Source organism: Drosophila obscura, unplaced genomic scaffold (assembly GCF_018151105.1).
Source record: "Drosophila obscura isolate BZ-5 IFL unplaced genomic scaffold, ASM1815110v1 contig_17, whole genome shotgun sequence".
NCBI lineage: Eukaryota > Metazoa > Arthropoda > Insecta > Diptera > Drosophilidae > Drosophila > Drosophila obscura.
Genome location: NW_024542757.1, coordinates 909,813 through 928,825, shown reverse-complemented (window position 1 = coordinate 928,825; position 19,013 = coordinate 909,813). Strand labels below are relative to the sequence as shown.

Here is a 19,013-nt window from a genome sequence, read left to right as displayed (position 1 = left end):
GGGGTATGCACTCTTCTGATTGGCAAGGCATTAATGGCGCTTCACATATACATATGTAAGAGACAAGGGAAAAACTTATTTTCAATTAATATTTTTTGTCATAAGATTTCTTCATTGAGTTCTTAGACAAATAACTTTGGGTTGGAACCCAAAAAAGTTGCTCATCTCTGTTGATGTGTGGGCGGTGTTAGGTGTTTTCGGGACCTGCCTGTCTGCGGTTGACTGGCTGTATGCCTCGTCGGTTGGCTAACTGACTGCTGCTGACTGACTGACGGGTGGGGTTGTTGGGGGTTTGGGGGCAGGTGGTTGGTCTGCCCAGCTAACCCGTTATATAAACGTCTTTGCGCGCCTTCATTTTGTGGTTTGTGCTGCAAGTTTTTGTTTTTTGTTTTTTGTTTTGGCGAGCAAATGTTTATGGGCTGTGGGCTAACTTCCTTTTAACATGCAACAATTTATGCCTGCCGCGGCTCAAATTGCATGCGTCTGTGACCCCAAACCAGGCCCGACTACCAGTGCCAGCAGCACCCCCCAGTGCACCCCGCACTCCGCACCCCTGGCAGGCCTGCACCAAAATCTCGCACTCTCCAACGTGGAGCGGAAACGCTGACAGCTCATGGCATTGCAGCTGCTCCATTGACTCGCATCGAGAGAAAACCCCATAGATTTACTAGTTAAACAAGCTGCTCGCTCGGATATCGGTCGAGATCGGCTGATCTGGTGATCGGTTGATCGCTTGATCGTTTGGCTAACCCCGCGACAAGATCAACTGCTTTTTGTTCCAGTCCCGCTCCCATATAAATCATAAGCTCCGGAGCGGGCCGGGCCGGGCCGGGCCAGGCCAAACAAAACGAAACGTCAAATTAAAATGCAAATTTAATTGATGTATCGGGCCAACTAGTTTCCAGTCTGAGTCTGAGTCTGAGCCAAGACTATGCGAGTACGTACCTGCTACATACATACATACATATGTACATGTATGTGCATTAGAGAGAGAGACTGATCATTAGATGCAAAAAGCTGAAACTTAAAGTTAAAGTGCACAGCACACAAAACCGCACTAAACCACACCGAGCCACGCCACGCCAGGCCGCAGCGGAAATTATACGAGCAAAATGCAATCTGGTTGATGTTGTTGCTGCTGCTGCTGCTGCTGGTGTTGCAGTTGCCGCTCTTGCAGTTTGCAATTTGAAATGCTTCAGCTAATTACACGCATTTCGCATGTGGCCCAAAGGAGCGGCGCTGCCCATGCCCATGCCTATGATTCCTATGAGCAGACCCCTGCCGAGGATACGTGGTCATTGGCTATTAAGTAATAGTTGCGGCCCCTGCTAATAGATACAGGTTGAGCAGGAGTCACATTTGGGGGCAGTTCGCACATCAAAGGCAGCTGCAAGTGCAACTGTAAACTACCGGGAGGACATCATCATTTGCAGGGGCTTGTCATTTACCAGTTCGCATTTCAAATCTTTTAGATACTTACCTTGACTGAGTGTCGATTGAAAGAATATAATAGCAAAGGATTTACTTCAATAAAAAACCGAATGGATTGATTTGCGACAAACATCTGCAATCAAGAAAATACTCACGCGAAATTGAATGAAGAAAAGAAATGGCCACTCTCTGTGGCACTTCCCTTCTGCCGAGTTCTCCACACAGGAGCTTACAGGTCTCTCAGCTTGGCTATTGATGCTGATCAATAATATATGTCTATACTTTAGGGGTCGGAATGCTTCCTTCTGCTTGTTACACACATCTAAAAAAAATGCGAAATACACCCTGTAATTGCAATCTTGTCATAATTAAACAAATGTTTGCATAAGGGAATTAAATCTACTTGGCTCATTGATTTTGGCTGAGCAATTATTTGTCCAGGATTTTACCATATTCTTACTTAAGAACAAAAGACTTGAAGTTGCCAGATTCAACCAGATTTATACCCTTTCACCGGGTTTCCCAATGTTGTGTGTAGCACCCATTCAAGCCCTTTCCTGCAGCAGTCAAAGTTCAAGCTAAAAAGTCGAAAGGTGTCGGTGTCTCTCAATGTCAGGCGAATGGATGCCAGAGGAAGTCCCAGAGACAACTTGAAGTACGAGGCTTTGCGCAGAGATAGAGTCAAGTCAAGTCGAGACGCAGACGCAGACCTTAAGACAAACATTGATCGATGCGAGGAGGCAGGCCGAGAACGAGAACGAGACAAGACAGAATGCAGATGCGGCAAATCCATCTGACAGATACGTATACTTCTCCATACAACAGCCATGTATCTGTCCGTCCGTCTTTCCGCCTGTCTGTCTGTCTGTCTGTCTATCTATCTGTCTGTGTGTTCTTGAAATAAAAAAAAAAGAAAAAACTTCAAATTGGCTGAGGCTGCTGTTGCTGTTGCTTTTCTGTTGCTTTGCATGCAACTTGCTGTTGTTGCAGCTGCACAGCCATCGGTTGAGGGCCACGGCAGCAAAATGGCTGCCAAAGCCATGGACCCATGGCAGCCATGGATCCGATCTGGTCCTGTCCTGCTTATTTTTCATCTTATTTTTCCTCTCAGCTCTGCTCCGTTCCGTGCCTTGTGCCGTGTGCCTCTGCCTCTGTCTGTGCCTGCCCCTTGTTGTGCTTTATCGTCTGCTGGAAATCTGCGCACGTTTTGGCCGAGGTTATTATGCGCGCCTTGGTTGGCTGCGGGGGGCCCTTGAAGACCAAAAAAGATACAAAAAAAAAAAGAAAAGAAACGAAGCTCTCCTCCATCTTTGGCTTGGCTGCAATGCAGTTGTTGTTGTTGTTGCTGTGTTTCACAAGAAATCTTTTAAGCGTTGGTTCCCTCCTCCAGCACAGCACAGCACTGCACTCCCCCACTGCCGGCAAGCTGTCAGCCACTTGGCAGCGTGTTTGTTAACATATTGTATTTTGAAGGCGTGGGAGCCGCAATGCAGCCAAGACTCTGACTGAAAGCCGGGCCAAGACCGAGACTCTGACTCTGAATCTGGCCAAAAGCAGAAGAGGAACGGAGCACAGATAAAAAACCATGAAAGGAACCCTTGCTTCTCCGTGCCGAAGCTAAAGATACACTTGCAGGTGAATTGTTATATGATAGAGACATTTACTTTGAGGTTTATTAGACCAGTTTACGTGCATATATATATATACAGACAAATGGGCAGAAGATCTACGTGGCAATATCGACTCGAATGTGGCAGGTGCATCAACCGAAACCAGAACACCTTTTGCAAGGGTATTGGCAACGTTTGAGACTTTGTTGCTGTTGGCTTTTGGCTGCGGCAAACGCCATTTTTCCCCTTGACTTCGTTTTCGTTGCTGGAAACACTTTGGCTTTGTTCGGCTTGGACCTGGCTCGAAGGTTCTTCGTTCGCATCTTTCTACGTCTGTGCCTCTGTGTCTCCCCCCATGTGGGCTGTCTATTTTTCTAAGCCTTGCTGGCCATGTTATTTGTCAATGCATGACAATTTTATTGGCTCATTTCTGGGCCTGTTCTTTTTGCTGTTGCTGCCTGCTCTCTGCTCGCTCAGGGCCTGCCCTTCCTCCTGTTGCGACTTTGATGGACGTTTTGCGGTCTGCAGACACTTTAATTTGGGCATGGCCCAAACGGCTGCCCTCCATCGCAGCTTCAAATCACATCCATCCCCCATCTTGGGCCGCACCGCCACTGCGTGCACAGTGCCAGGGCCTGGACACGAAGTAAATCACATCACGACACTGGCAAAGGAAACGGCAAAGGCAACCCGATCCAATCGCATCCAATTCGATCCATTGCAATCCCAACTGAGGCGATCCAATCGAATCCGCTTTGCATCGGGCTAATTATGGACTTTGATTTGTGTTGTCGATACTCGTATTTTCGGCGATTTGGCGCTAAGCGGCGGATCATGATCAACGGGGTGTTGGAAAACTCAAGCAAAACTCAGAGTGAGACAGAATTGCCCCTCAAAGGATTTAACCCGCTGGACGTAGATTTGAACCTTCTTTTGTGGGCGGAAAAATCTATGGAAATTAAATAAATAAAGTAAATACTCTGTCTAGAAAAGACATATCTTTTATTTGGTTAATTTTCCAATTGCTGTTTGGCCCGCCATATCAATAATTAATTAAAAATTTATAAAATGTATGGTCCAATAAATAAGAGGGCTTTTTCTTGGCTATTTGTCTTGTTGGCTTCTTGGCTTTGAGTGGGTTAAGAGCTGTGCTGCTTCGATGGCGTTGCATTCTACGGATACGTACGCTGCAAACGCTCTAGGAAGGAAATCACACGGAATCGTGCTTCTATCTGTGGTACCGCTTCCCCCGGGGCCCTCTTCTGGCCAAACTCCCACTACTTTATTTTTCACTTTCGGTTGGCTAACTACGAGTACAACCGGCCAAGAACTCTGTGGCCTGGTTGGCCAAGTCGTTTCCTTCTATCCAGTGCCCTGAGGTTGCAATTCAATTTGCCTTTGTGGCAGTTGCAGTTGCCGTCGCCATCGCCATTTGCCGTTTGCCGTGAATTCTCGTGGCATGCATTTTGCATATTGACGCGCGGCATTTTGTAAGGCAACATTTCACATTGCAATTGGCATCGACAGCGACAGCGACAGAGTCAGAGTCAGAGCCACGTTTCGTGCCAAGATAACGAACTACAACTACAACTACAAGTACAACAACAACAACCAAACATATGTACGAGTATGTGCGAGTATTGTATGCTGGTAGTGGGGGGGCTTGGGCTTGGAGCTCCTTTGGCAAATGTATAAAATAACTCACGACATCTCGACATGACTCATGCAAAGTCCCCCAACTGGAAAGAGGAAAAAAAACAACAGCCAGAGCAACGAACACGACCCAAGTCAGTCCGCAAATCAACGCCAACACACAGGCGATACATACAAAAAAAGCAGCACTACATTATATATATGTGTATATATATATATATATATATATGTATACTACATAACATTGTAATGCATTTGGAATACAACAAATAATAATAATAATAATAGCAGCAGCGGCAATAACAATAACAACTACTGACATTTTTATTGAGTGTCTACTTGATGAGTTGTTCCACACGACAGGTTTCGGTTTCAGTTGCTGTGTCTGGAGCTAATTCTATTCATCCAGAGTGCCCCAAAGCAGAACTGGGGATAAGGCGAGAGGAGTCTGACCATGGGCCATGGCATAAGTGTATGCATAGAAGAAGGCTTTAGTGCTCATTAGTTCGAGTCGGCTGCAGTGCTGCTCAGGCATGGTATTCCCAGGATAAGTCAGCCTACGATTCAATACCTCATAGCACAAAGAATAATAGCTAGATCTTGAAATAAAGTACCATTTGACACAGGCTAATCAATCTGTAGGTCTGTGATATATTTTGTCTATAAAAATAATTAAAATTTAATATTCAAATGCCAAAAGTACGCTATATCCGGCTTGGACATCCTTAACTATGTTTTCTTGTATGTTTTCGAGCTACCAACTAAGCGGCAAGGGAACGTGATTTTATTGGCGGACAGAGAGTGCAGCAGAGCAGAGCTGAGGGATGAGAGGAGAAGGTTGCGAAGCCTGCGATTCCCTCGAATCAATAACCATTCATCATACAGGTCTGAGCCTGAGCCTGGATCCATTGCCACATGATCGGGATGCAGCAGAACGTTGCAAATTTCTTCATTGGCTTGGACAGAGAGAGGAGGCCCGCTGGAGTGGCCAACCCTTTTGGGTGCCTCTGTCTCGTTTCTTTCGGTATTCCTTGGATATAGTTTTGATAGGACTTTTGATTTATTACAAATTGAAGTTGATTTTAATCGAGTGTTTGCCAAAGTCCGCACGCTCCACGTCCGATGGGGGCCGGCCCACTCCGCGAGTGGGTCCTGCGACTGACTGGGACTGGGGCTGATTGATGAGTCGAGCAGCTGTCGAGCGCGTTTGAAATTTATGACAAAATATATGAGCCGCACTTTATCAGCTGGCGGTGATCGCGGCACGCAGCGAATATTAATTGGAGCGACTCGATAGGAAAGTGTTTTCCATTTAAATTGAATCTGGAGTGGGTCTTGGGCATCGCTTCCTTCGAGGGCATTGCATTATTTTATTATAATGTGATTATTTATGCTCCTCGGACTGGAGACTGAAGACTGAAGACTGCGGACTGCAGACTGCAGACTGAAGCTCAGACTGATGTTTGACACCCGATCGATCGATCGATGGCCCATGATGAATCCCGTGGTGGCATGCAACGAATTGATTTCAAAATTACAGTAATTTTCACAATTTTCTAATTATTTAATCGATTATTGATTTTTGATGTGCGCTAAGTGGCTCACTTAGTGCGTGAGAAATTGATGTGAGAAATGATTTGGTTGCGCCTCTCCCAGCCCAGCCTGATCTCCATTCTCATCCTCATCCGCATCCCCATCCCCATCCCCATCCTGGACAGAGGCACGATGAGGCTGAGGTGTTGATGTGCCAAACGATCAGCAGCTGCTGCTGCTGGTGCATGTGTGGGCAGGGGGACCCGTTCGGTACGTATGAGAATGGATTGTATGTAGGTGCAGCTAATGGAATGCTAAGAGGTCACCACCGGCTAATGACTCAATTAGGTCTAGAGCAGAGATACGATACTGGCCGGTGCCTACGCATACTGCTGATGGGGAACTGAAGTTCTTGGCGTGGGCAGCCAAAGATTGGAAAACTCTCACTCAGCTCAACGATGGTTCTGCGGAAGCCCCAGCCCCTCGGAATCCTCTCTCTCTTTAACGACGGCATTTATGGCCAAACTAGCCCATGTGCCCATTCCCCCTCGAAAGTAAGCCTATGAAATTGATGGCAATTGAGTGAGGAAAGTGAAATCTGGACGGCGGACAACATCAAATTTGGCGCCAAGTGGCAATTGAGGAGGAGGCCGAGCCCCCCCAAAAAGCGGACCAGGCCAAGAGCAATTTAAATGTCTCCCCTGGCCACGCTCTCCCCTCGCTCCCCCTCGCTCTCAACGAGCATATCTCTATTGACCAATTTCATTTGGCGGGTGCTACAAATTTTCGGCTCAGATCAAAATTGAGGATCGCTCGATTGTGGCGCGTTCTTGTCGTGCGTCCCTGGCTCTCGGGTACAGGGTACAGGTTCGAGGCTCGGACCGCTTAAGATCGAATAAGATATAATGATAATGCTCTGATGACGATGACGATCGTAATGAGCTGCAATTGTTGCGCTTTGGAGTGTGCCACACGACTATGCCACAGCCCCAGCCCCAGCCACAGCCGCTGCCTCTGCCCCTGTCTTTCGACTCTGATTACACTTAAGTGGAGTGGCCAATGTGATTTGGATTTTCTGGCTGCCGCCGCTGCTGCTGCCGCTGCTCTTGTTCGACTGTATTTTTTTTATCTCTCCTTTTTTTTTTGTTGCGGCCTGGCAAAGTGGGCTGTGGTTGGGTCCCTCGGCTCCGCCTCAGTGGCTGATCTTGAAGATCGCTTTACGGGTTTCAGGTCTTGTGTCGATTTGAGGCAATCATTTCATGGTTAACTTTTGCATACGACGCATCCCGAACCAGCCATGAAATTGCTGAAATTATTGCGGTACTCGCACAAACTGTCACAGCAAAGTCATCAGCGAATCGAATCGAATCGAACCGGCCCAACTGTCTCGACTTAGTCTTAAGCCATTCGGCGACTCATTAGAATGTCAACGAAATTTCGCTGACAACGATTTTGTAAATTGCCTTGACTTGGTTCGGTTTGTTTCGTTTCGTACCGTTTCGTTTCGGTTTAGTTTGATTTGTTTTTATATTTCTTGTATGCATATGAATGCGATACGATACGATACGACAGACATTTGTGGATGTAATTACTCTGGCCAGAGTCCGGGGCTCAGCTATCAATGGAGCTGGACATGTGTCCTCGGCTATAGCTTTGCACTGAATAATGTACTGAATAATTCAGACTGACATATGTAGCCCTGGTGGTGCAGTTACTCTGGACAGGACAGGACAGGACAGGATAGGATAGGACAGTGCGTAGCCCTCGTCTCAATAGTCCCATAACATTTGAAATCAATTTACATTGAATTATTTAAACAAAGTGACGCACTCCCTTCTCCAATGCAACCCTTGTAGTTTTCTTAATATGCCGCAGTCATAAACTTGTTCAAATATTGACGCCCAATTATGGTAATTTGCATTGTCCCGACCAGAATTGCCTATGGATAATTTTCATAATAAAAGTCATACATCACATACACCCATAAACTATATGCCCATATGCTGAACCTGACTGGCATATTCAATACCAGGAATCCCCATCAAAGTCGGTTCTGGGAAAGCGACTTCGTTTGATATTCAATTGCATTTTGCAATCTCAACCTCGTATTAAGCTGAAAGGTTTTGAACGTTAAAGGTAATGGTGCAATGCAGTAAATTAATCTTTATGAACCCTAAAAAGAGTATGTATTTGAAGGGCTATGGAAATAACACAAATATAGAAACAGATTCAATTGTTCATTCATTAAATTTAAATATATATATGCATGAAAAATAATGATAAAACACAAATACGGTTTAACTTTAAATACGTATGAATTCAAATGTTGGCGCCAGCGGTTGCACACCTTGAAATATGTCCTGCTGCAAAGCAGTAGCCAAGCAGTGCAAGCAGTCCACAAGCAGTCAAAAGCAGTGTGAAACGGTTCGAAACGGGTTTAGGGCGCCGTCGTCGGATATGAAAAGGAGAGACGACGCTTCTCGGACTTATGGTATTTTAAACGTCTATCTATTATTTATTATTTATACAAAAATTGCATATAATATTCAAAAGTTGCCGCAATTAAATCACCTGTGACTTAACCCAACTGCGTGAATTTTAGATAATATTTCGAGCAATTTAATTGCCTGTCAATTTGTTAACTTGTAGCGACAGTTCCCAAAGCAAAGTTGAATTTTCTTAGCGGCTAATAAATTAATTATGCGCTTTAATTGATGCCAGACAAAGGCGGCAACAGAGAGTGGGAGAGCAGGAGAGTTGGAGCGTTGCTTTTCGTTTTGGCGTGTGAACAAATTAGCCTGGCCGCCAGCGGACTTCGCTGGGCGATGCGATGGAGAAGAAGTTACCTGAATTTAGTCAGGTGTTGGAGCAAAAACAAAGTCATTAGTGGCTATGAGCGGGGCGGGACCGCCGTCTGCTGGCATGCAATTGCAATCTCGGCGAGATGCGAGATGCAGTTGCTCTGTCGGTCAGTTCTTTCAGGCCGAACTATGTGACATTTTTCAAATGCTGCCGCCACAACTACAAAGAGTCCGAGAGAGTACGGTTAGGTTAGCCTGGCCTTGTGCATTTCCTCGCTTTGGGAAACGTGCAGAAATGCCGACGCTCCACTACACTCGACTCGACTCGACTCCACTCCACCACACTCCGCGTTGGAGTCAATTGCAATTGCAATTGCCATTGCAGTCCGAGTTGCTGCTCACGCACCGAACAGAATTCGGCACTGGCCCAGTCGGGGCCGTCAATGGCAAAGATGGTGTCGGATCCATTGGATGATCATGACCAGCCCAGGTCCGTTTTGTGCTCCATTCTCTCTGCTGTCTTGTCGCCGCAGATGCACATGTACTCACGCCTGTCCAAAGCTATTTAACCAGCATTCATTCAAAGCTCCTCAAGGCGACTCGAGTCATTCACTTGGACGGGCCGATGAGGGCTTGGCCAGCCATTGTCACGAGAGCTGGACAAGCTGGGAGAACTAGTTCCTGTGATGGGAGAGCTTTCTGGTCAAGATGATGAGAGCTCTGCTCTGAGCCCTGTACTGTCCCAGCTGCAGCTGCAGCGCAACTTCAGTTTCAGCTTCAACATCAGCTTTAGCTTCAAATCCCAATCAAATGTCGCCGAAGAGAGCGGGGGAATGGAGAGAATTTCCTTTGTGGCCGGACAGGCCTCGACGGATGGCGTTTTGTTAACAACAAACAAGTGGAATGCAAACTTTCAGTTGCAGCAACAGAGGAGAAAAAAAATAAAATAATTTCGGGCCAGTCAGGCGAGTCGAGCGGGCCAGCTAGCCACGTTGACATCTCATCTCCAGCACCGCCTCTCTCTCTCTCCCTCCCTGCCGATCTCTGCCTGCGCCGCTCTGCTCTCCTCTTCTCAGGCGGCAACACATCAAAGATGCGACTCTGCCCCTGTGACTGCGACTCCGACGGACTGCAAACGCGAACGAACGAACGAAGTTTTCCTGGCGTTTCTCTGTGCCGCGGCATGATAAGAATTTCTCGTGCCTCTGCGCTCTGCAGCTCCCGGCGCATTTTGTTTAGCGGTTTCCGACCATTCTCCAGACCCTGCCATGCCTTCCTCTTGGGTCAAGTTTATTAACCTTCTGCTTGGCCCCTGTTCCCCCTGTTCCCCCTGGCGGTGCTGCGGTCTTTTGCATTTGGCGACAAATAAGCCAATTTGTTAGTCTACCCAATCGGGTTCATCGTTGATAAGGCAATCAGTTCGGTTCGGTTCGGTTTTGGGTTTTGCGTTTGTGTCCGGTTCAATGCATATCGGGCGATTGCATCTGGGTCTAGGCTCTGGCCGAGTTCCGTTTTGGCCCTGTTTTTTTTTCGTTTTGTTTTGTTTTTCGGGCTCTGCAATTAGACACAATGGCTGCGCTTAGCGACTAAGCCCACTTTGTCGATGGGCACGATGCTGCTGCCGCTGCTGTTGTTGTTGCTGTTGCCTCGGATATATTTAGAAGCTATTTGAATATTATTAACGGCAGATAATTATAGACACGAACACGCACACCCACTAGCAGACACACACACACACACCACACGCAGATGTGTCTCTGGCTGTGGGTCAGGCGATGCGAAACGCAAAGTGCACGCAGGCAGGCGGCTGAGATGATAGAGAGGGAGAGAGCGAGAGAGCGAGAGAGAGAGAGTGCAGAGTAGACCTGGCTCAAACAATGACATAGAAATGAGACTGGACCTTTTGTTTGCATGCCGCCCAGGCACAGTGCTGCAAACGCAGAGAAAACTGATGGAGAGCAGCAGGAGCAGCAAAAATAAAAAATAATAAAATAAAAATAAAACTATATAAAAAATAAAATAAAAAATTCAAATTTAATACGGAGTTGGGCAGAAAAAGGCAATATATTGCCGCTTCGAATAGCAACTAGAAAATCAAACTGAAACACTTTTCGTCCCACTGTGCACTGCGGCGACTGCTGCTAGTGGCAGTTTTTTCTTGTGTTTTTTTGGATTCTTTTTTGTTTTTGGTTTTGGTCTATGGAAACCTACACTCACGCAGGTAATTATAATAATTATCTGGACGGATGCATGAATGAGCAGGGCAGGGAGCGCAGAGCAGGGGAGGAGCAGAAGTCCAGGTCCTTGCGGCACATCCACATCACATCTAGGGAATCCATCTTGTTCGGGGCCCCGACCTCTACCCCTGCCCCTACCCCGACACCGAACCACGGCCAGCCGGCCTTCGTTGGAGGAGGCGTTGCCCAATGTAGTAACAGCTACAGCGACAACCAAATGTGACTCCGCAACTGACACTAATTACACGGGAGGCGGCTGCAGCGCCAGCGACGTCGGTGGCAGCCGAATTTCTGCTCATCCTTGTCCGCATCCTTGTCCGACCATCCGGTAGGTGGTAACCTGTGCCGCCATCTAATTGCACCGCCACCGCCACCAGCTCTATGAATTATGGTGCCTTCCTTTAAAGTCAGTCCAGAGTCCTGGCCGAATTTTAAGTTGTTCTCAGGGAGTCTGTCTACGTCTACGTCTATGTAACTCAATGTAAAAGTCCCTGCCGCTTTTCCTGGCCTGGCCTGGCCTGGCCTTTGAGGTGGCGGCATCTCTGCGCACGTGCTGCAGATTACACGTTTCAATGACTTTTGGCGGCAGCGATATAAAAGGAATTACAAATGCCTTTCCCCTCTGCCTGCCCCACTCTCCACTCTTCACTCTCCACGCACCGCCCTCCTCCCCTCTTCTCGCGGCACGATTCAGTTGAACTTCAAATGCCCGACTGCTGTTTCAATTTGTTGCCCATTGTTGGTAGTTGGTCGCTTAATTAAGTTGACGCCGCAATCAAATCAAATCAAAATCCAAATCGCACGCATATGCCGCACCACAGGACAGGCGGGGGGAGAGCAGAGAGCATGAGGCATGCCACCACCGAGAGCAGAGTGTATGAGCAAGCGGGATGGATGGGACTCTCAGCCACCGTGTTCGTCTTTCGTCTCTCAAGGACTTTCAGCATATGCTCCTGCCGATTCCCATTTTTCCGAAGCAATCAGCAATTGCTCTCCAGACTCTGGAGGGTGGTGCCCGAATGGGTGGGTGGCTGGCTGGTGGGATGAGGGGCGGCGTGGCTGCTTCACGCGTGTGGTCTGCTAATTCGCTTTAAAGCTCTTCAGGGTCGTTGGGCGCCTTGATAATGCCCCTTTTGTTGACATCCACAGCATCATCAATGACATCGTTAAGTCATTCATTCAATTGGTTCATTTTCGCGCACTAGCTGTGACCCGATTTGAAAGGACCCAGTGGATTGTGGATCGTACAATTACAATGCACATATTGTATATACATACATATATATTATTTATTACCCCATAGATGTTTATCTCTTAGATGATAACTTTTGATTCTTTGATTCTTTGGACATTTTGTTGGTTTAGTTCATCAATAAGGATCATTATCTCATCTGCACTCGGAGAAAACACACAATCTGTTATGTGATATCCTTATAGTAGTGTCTGTTGAGCTACTGAGCTTTTTCAGTAGCGTTGTTTTGCGTGGTTATTAAAGGGAAGACGGTTGTTCAGTTAATATATTCACAGTTTATTGTAGTGCAGTTCATTATATACACACATATGTAGTATCCAAAAATAGCGAATAGATTTTAGCGGTGATAGAGTTGACAGGGAGTTCACGAGGGGTCGACTGATCGATTCCAGACTGTGTCGGATTGAAGATCAGGTCTACGATATGCGAAAAGTGAGTGCTAGGTCCAGACTGACTTCAAGGGCAGGCGGCCAGAATTGCCCGCAGCCTAATACGAGCCAGAGAGAGCTACAGATCGAGCGATAGAGAGAGCGATGGCAAAGCAAGGCGCGATATGAAGAGGCGAAAGAGAACGGCAGCATAGGCTTCTGTAGTGAGGGAGTACATACATATGTGTGTATGTAGTTGAGCAAAGTTGAGCAGTGGGCAGTATAAATGACGAAAAAGAACAATAATAGACATTTACTCTACTGCTGCACCACTGACTATGATCTACGGATTACTTGGCAGCGTACATCCAATATTCCTTCACATATTCACTCGTTTATTGATTACTGAATGACTTCATGTGAAGTCTCCGCATGGGATTGAATATTTCACATTTTCAAAGCAAACCTTTGTTCGCCCATTAATTAGCAACATTATCCAACATTTCTCCACAGCCAGTGGGTCACCACAAAGATCTACCACCCCACATACGATTCGCAAAAAACCCACTTGGCCCCAGCATAATAACCAAATTTACAAATTAGAGACTCAAGTCCATGTGCTCACTTCAAATTAGACATGGAAATGGTACAAATATTGGACACATACCAAAGCCCCCTCAAAGCTTCCCAACGAAATGCTAAAACGGTGGGGGGGAGCGGGAGGGTAGGCACAACAACCAAATTTGGGATTGTAATTGGAATCAACTGATGGATGTGATGGCTGATTGGATGGACATGGAAATGGAAATGGACTCGGGGGGCCGAATAAACTGCAACTACTCAAAAGGGTTTCGGGTTGCCTGTTGGCCCATAAGTAGGCTAGCATTTTCAGTGATTTTAAAGGATCTCTCGCCCCACTCCAATCAATGAAAATTGGTGCGGAGGGGAGGGGTGGCGATGGGATCGGGGAACGGGGGAACGGATGCGTAATGTCGCCACTGTAAATGAATGAGTCCGAGAACTGAACTCCACTCTACCCGAATGTTCCTGTGTGTGTGTGTGTGTGTGTCCGATGTGGCATGTGGAGTGTGGCATGGTGGCACGGTGACAGGGAGTGCGTGCATTGAATGTGGCTTGTTTTACACTCGAGCGCATTTGAATACGTTGCTAATGGGATTTTGATGATGACAATGTAGCCGTTGCCGATGCCGATGCCGATGCCGTTGCCGTTGCCACTCTTTCTGCCCCTCACTCCATGTCTCGCCCTTTCATTTGTGACACTTCTAGGTCTATTTTCAATCGAATTGTCGCTACCAAAAAAGCAGTCCAAGCCAGTCCAAAAGGAGCCACACTGTGGATATTCTGGATGCTGATGATGGCCGGGGTGCAGGCAAATTTCTGTGAAAACTTAAACCGCACTGACGGCAGTCTGCAGGAGTACTTCTTCAACTTCTTAAACAGTTCGCTTGGCCTAGGAGGACTAGCAGGACTAAGAGAAGAGCCACATTATGTCGCTCTAATGCGTACAAGTACATAATGGCCACAGCACATACATACATAGGTCCTGCTCTTCTTGGTCTGCCCATCCAATTACAATCCTCACACCCCCCCACCAGACAGGGGGCCATGCCACTTGCAACTGCCTTCGCTGACGCTCTTTAGAACCCCGGCCCGGATGCACCCAGCAACAGCAACAAAAACAATAAGAAATATGAAAGGCTTTCTCGGGGGGCCGAATATTTTGGCACACTGACAGCTCACTCATTTTATCCGATTATCAGCATCAATGTTTTGGCTTAGTTAAGCCAAAAAAAAACAGTACGATCGTTGCAATGGCAGCTGTTCATATCCTACATTATGTGGCAAGTCGAAATCATAATATCCTTTGGCAGAGTATAGCGACAGAAGCATGTCAAGCAGCGGCAACATAATGTGCCATTCACTTCCGTTCGGGCGACGGTCCCCAAAGAACCTCAAAAGATTCAATGGGCGACTGCTCTCTCCCTCTCCCACTCCCACTCCCACTCCCAATCCCTCGCTGTTCTACTGAATATCTGCCTCTCTGTCTAGCAAATGTACTTTTTGCTATAACCGTTATGTGTACGTCTGCATATACATATGTATATATTATGCCTAGACACCTACCTACACACAGGGGGTAGCATAGAAGACAGACCGGGCCTGTCCGCCTGTCGCTTCTGTTGCGGTTACATTTTCATGCCATTGCGCGCCATTGCCACAGCCACAGGAACAACCACAGGCACACACACACACACGCACACACACACAAGATGTACACACCTACAGCAATATCCACCACTACCTCCACCTTCTACTCCCACTCCCACTCACACTCCCTCTGCTGCTGTTTACTTTTTACAGGTTGCGGGCTGCGGGCTGCGGTCGCTCACTCGCTGCGCGGTGGTTGGTTTTTCCTCTAAGGGTTAGAGCCGTCTCCCCCTACCACCCATTCGACCGTTTCCCCTGAACTGTTTTCCATGTTTTCAGTTTGCCCTTTGCCAATGAAAGTTGGACGATTTGGGCGTGTCGTTCAAATACCGCAGCCCGTGGGTGGCGTGGCGGTGGGTCTCCATCCATCCATTGTACTCGTTCCACATTCGTCCCAGACGGGCTGCTCACGCAAACCCAAAAAGGTCCCAAAAAGAGCTGGCCAGAGCAGCCAAAGAAGCAGACAGGCGGAAAAAAGCTAGATTTACTCAAAGAGAAATAGGAATAGGAAATAGGAAGGAAGAATATATATCTAGAAATTTAAGGAATTCTTTAGCTATGGCTACACAATTTCCCCCATTTAAAGTTTGTACTCTTTAAGCGAATATTCAAAGGAGAGCACTGCATCTTCGACTTAGATGTAGAGGCATTTTGGACTCTCAAAAAAGTCCATTTCGTGTTTATAAGTTTATACCATCAAATGCATTCCCCAACTGGGGCATAAATGCCAGCGCGCTGGCTCGTTTCAGGCCCATCGCCCATCACTGATTGAACCCCCAGACATTTGCATAGTTTTCCGCTGAGTGGTGCGGTGGGAAGCCCTTTGGCCTCGACAACTTTATTGGGCTGCCGTCGCCTCGGCCGCCCATTAGCAAGCGGCCAGGCCATAGCCGACACCAGCGAGAGGCAATGCAAACGTAACTACAACTACCCCCCGCGCTGTGTGTCAACCCTCTTTTGGCCAGACAATATGGCTTATTATTGGCTTTCAGTGTTGGCACGTTCGATTATTTGTGTCTTAATTAGCGTTCGTTCAGATTTGTTGTTGATGTAATAAACTAATAAGCAACCTCAGCACCTGTCGCCCCCTGCCAGGAACCGCCCCCTACCGCAGGAACTACGAGTAATTGCAATTCAATTGTCCATCGACAGCGGCAGAAGTTTTTATTCAATCTTCTGCGGCATTGACAGCAGAAACTGTCGGAATGATAATTGGCCAGCCCGAAACGAACGAACGAGTTTAATAATAATAATTTAGGCAGCTGATTAGCGGAATCAGTGGAACCTGGCTCGTTTCCACCTATTCAAGCCCATTCATACCTATTCATACCTATTCAAACTTTGGCTAATTTGTGTATTTGTTTGTGGCTGTCAATTGCCTTGTCAGTCCTCCCCACAATTGGAAAAGCTTTTGGCTGTCAATTGGTCAGAGTTTTCCATCGCCTCGCATCAATTAGCACTTTACTATATTTTGGTTTCCGGTTGCGTGAATCAATGCACGATTGATTGATAATATGAGTGGAGTCCTCGTACCTGTACTGGCCGCTTAAATTTAATTGAACGACAGCCAACTGTCCATATCTATGAGATGCAGCAATTGACTTAATATATTCCGCTCTCCATTGAGTAGAGCTCATTAGCCGCAAGAAATGCTGCAGAAATTGCACCACAAATCTCTCGATGATTGGTCGCACTTGCGGATCACTTGCGGTCCCCCATCCGGTGGTGCTGTGGGGCCGTTATGGAAATCGCCATAATGCAAACTTATTAATTGCAATTTGAACCTAAATAGGCTCATTCCGATGAGCGGGTCGCCTCAGCTCCACGCGACCAGCCCAGACCAGACCGCTTTGTGATCCCCGTGGCCCCGTGTCAATTATACAAATGAGCACGATCCGCTGTGGTCCGTTTCATTGTCGCCAGATCGTTGACCAGCCGCAGCTGGAGCACGTGTTAAGTGGCGCTTTAACTGCACTTAATTTGTGTGAAATTAGAGGCAATCGATCGACGGGATATGAAAGTTTACCCTGGCCTAGCCAGGCCCGTGACCCGTGCCACCCGTGCCACCCGGTGGTGGCCCTCCAGCAGCTTCCTTCCGCTGTGGGCGGAACAGGAACAGGCAAGGCAGCCTTGCAAGAACCTAATCAATGCAAATCAAGGTGGCTGCAGGTAGCAATAGACTTTAAATTAGCGCGCGACAAACAAAGTCAACAAACGGAAGTGGCCACTCATCGCTGGATCGGTGGCAGGGCCCTTGGAGTGGTGCAGAAGGCGTGTGGTTCGTGGTTCAGGGCACTGTGGTGCAAGCAATGAAAGCAATAGAGAGTCTCCCTATCTGCCCATCTATAGCTATCTTTTCTGGCAGTCTATCTGCCTATCTTTCCCTCTGCTGTCTTCCAGCTAAGCCTGCTGCTGGCTTAGGTGTGCTCTGTTAGGTATGTATGTCTGTGTCCCATTCCGCTATCTAGCAAGCATCTACTTCCACTGCTCTGTAGTTCTGCACCCACTGTGCACCCATTTACATGCGGCCTGGCCACAAAGCAGATACTCGTAATTAGCTGATGCTGATGCTGATATCTTCATTCGCCCATCGCCCATCGCCCAACGCCCAACGCTCATCCGGTTTGGGGCCGGCCAAGAAGGCTTTCCTGAACATCAGTATGCATCGGCTGCATCCACGGCGACGCTTGCACACCTTTACTTTTGCCTTAACGATTTTTAATTAATATTTAAGCCAACTATTAATAGTAGTAACAACTTCCGCCCCAGTGTTCAGGGCTCACTTGTTCATGCAGCCGACGATGAAGCTGCGCGCCCGATGGATGCTCGTGTAGACGCCAGGATAGTTGGCGTTGGCGCAGCCCAGGCCCCAGGAGACGATGCCACAGAGCTGATTCTTGTAGATCACTCCTCCCCCCGAGTCGCCGGTGCAGCTGTCCTTGCCCGCGGATCGGGCGCAGAAGGTGGAGGCGTACAGTGTGTCCTGGTACTGATACGCCCGCTGGCAGACGGTCTTCCGGATGAGCTGGATCCTAACGGTGCGCAGCTGGTTGGAGGGCTGGGTGCTACTCGATTGAGTGACTCCCCAGCCAGAGACCCGCATGTAGTCGCCGGGACTCCACTGCACCGAGCACAGCGGGATCGTGGCGATATTGCTGCCCGACATGGAGCTCTGCAGCCGGATCACGGCCACGTCCATGTTCAGCCGCGAGCTGCTGTAGGTGCCGGGCACGTAGGTCCTGGCCACGCGCCGTATCACCCCCGTCTCGGAGAGCTTGCTCACTCCGCCCTGGACCGTCATGCGGCTCGCCTCGTAGCCACTGACGCAGTGGGCCGCCGTCACCACGTACATGCTAGTCACCAAGGAGCCGCCGCAGAAGAAGGTTCCATCGTAACGCAGGTTCACCACGTAGCCACCCACCGCCGACTGGGTGGTGGTGGTGCCGCCCACGATGCGTGGCTGGATGCGCTGGCTGCTCACTCTCCACAGGAGCAGAATCTGCAGGAAGGTGGCAAGAAAAATTTCTACAGATCGCAGGCACCTCATGGCTACAATGGCAATTAAATGAGCAGCAAGTGCCGGAGCTGCCGTTTATATGCGGGGAAGATCTGCCACTTCCACTCGAAGATCGGTTCAGCTGTGCAAACAAAATGTGGCTTGACTTTCGCCCGGCAAACAACTGACGCAGGCCGGGGACTGGGTCACACTGGTGGAGAGTTCTCTGCGAGGTTAACATGCGGCTGAAGACCTTGGCGGGTTCAAAGAAATAACAATCAAAATAGGTGGCATTGAGGGCGCACAACAGAACCTAGCGAGGTGAAAGCAGAGAATTGTTTCACCCAAAATAAAAAAGTTCTATTGGGGTGCAGAGCAGGCATGGATAGTTGATACCCCATTG

At 48.0% G+C, this 19,013-nt stretch overlaps 1 protein-coding gene across 1 annotated transcript; it reads right to left on the bottom strand.

Moving 5' to 3' along the window:
• Positions 1-17,893: 17,893 nt before the first annotated feature.
• LOC111080517 (seminase) lies at positions 17,894-18,661 on the bottom strand. Its single transcript, XM_022376179.2, has one exon. It carries the CDS (start codon positions 18,659-18,661, stop codon positions 17,894-17,896), a length of 768 nt encoding a protein of 255 aa, XP_022231871.2.
• Between the last annotated feature and the right edge of the window lie 352 nt (positions 18,662-19,013).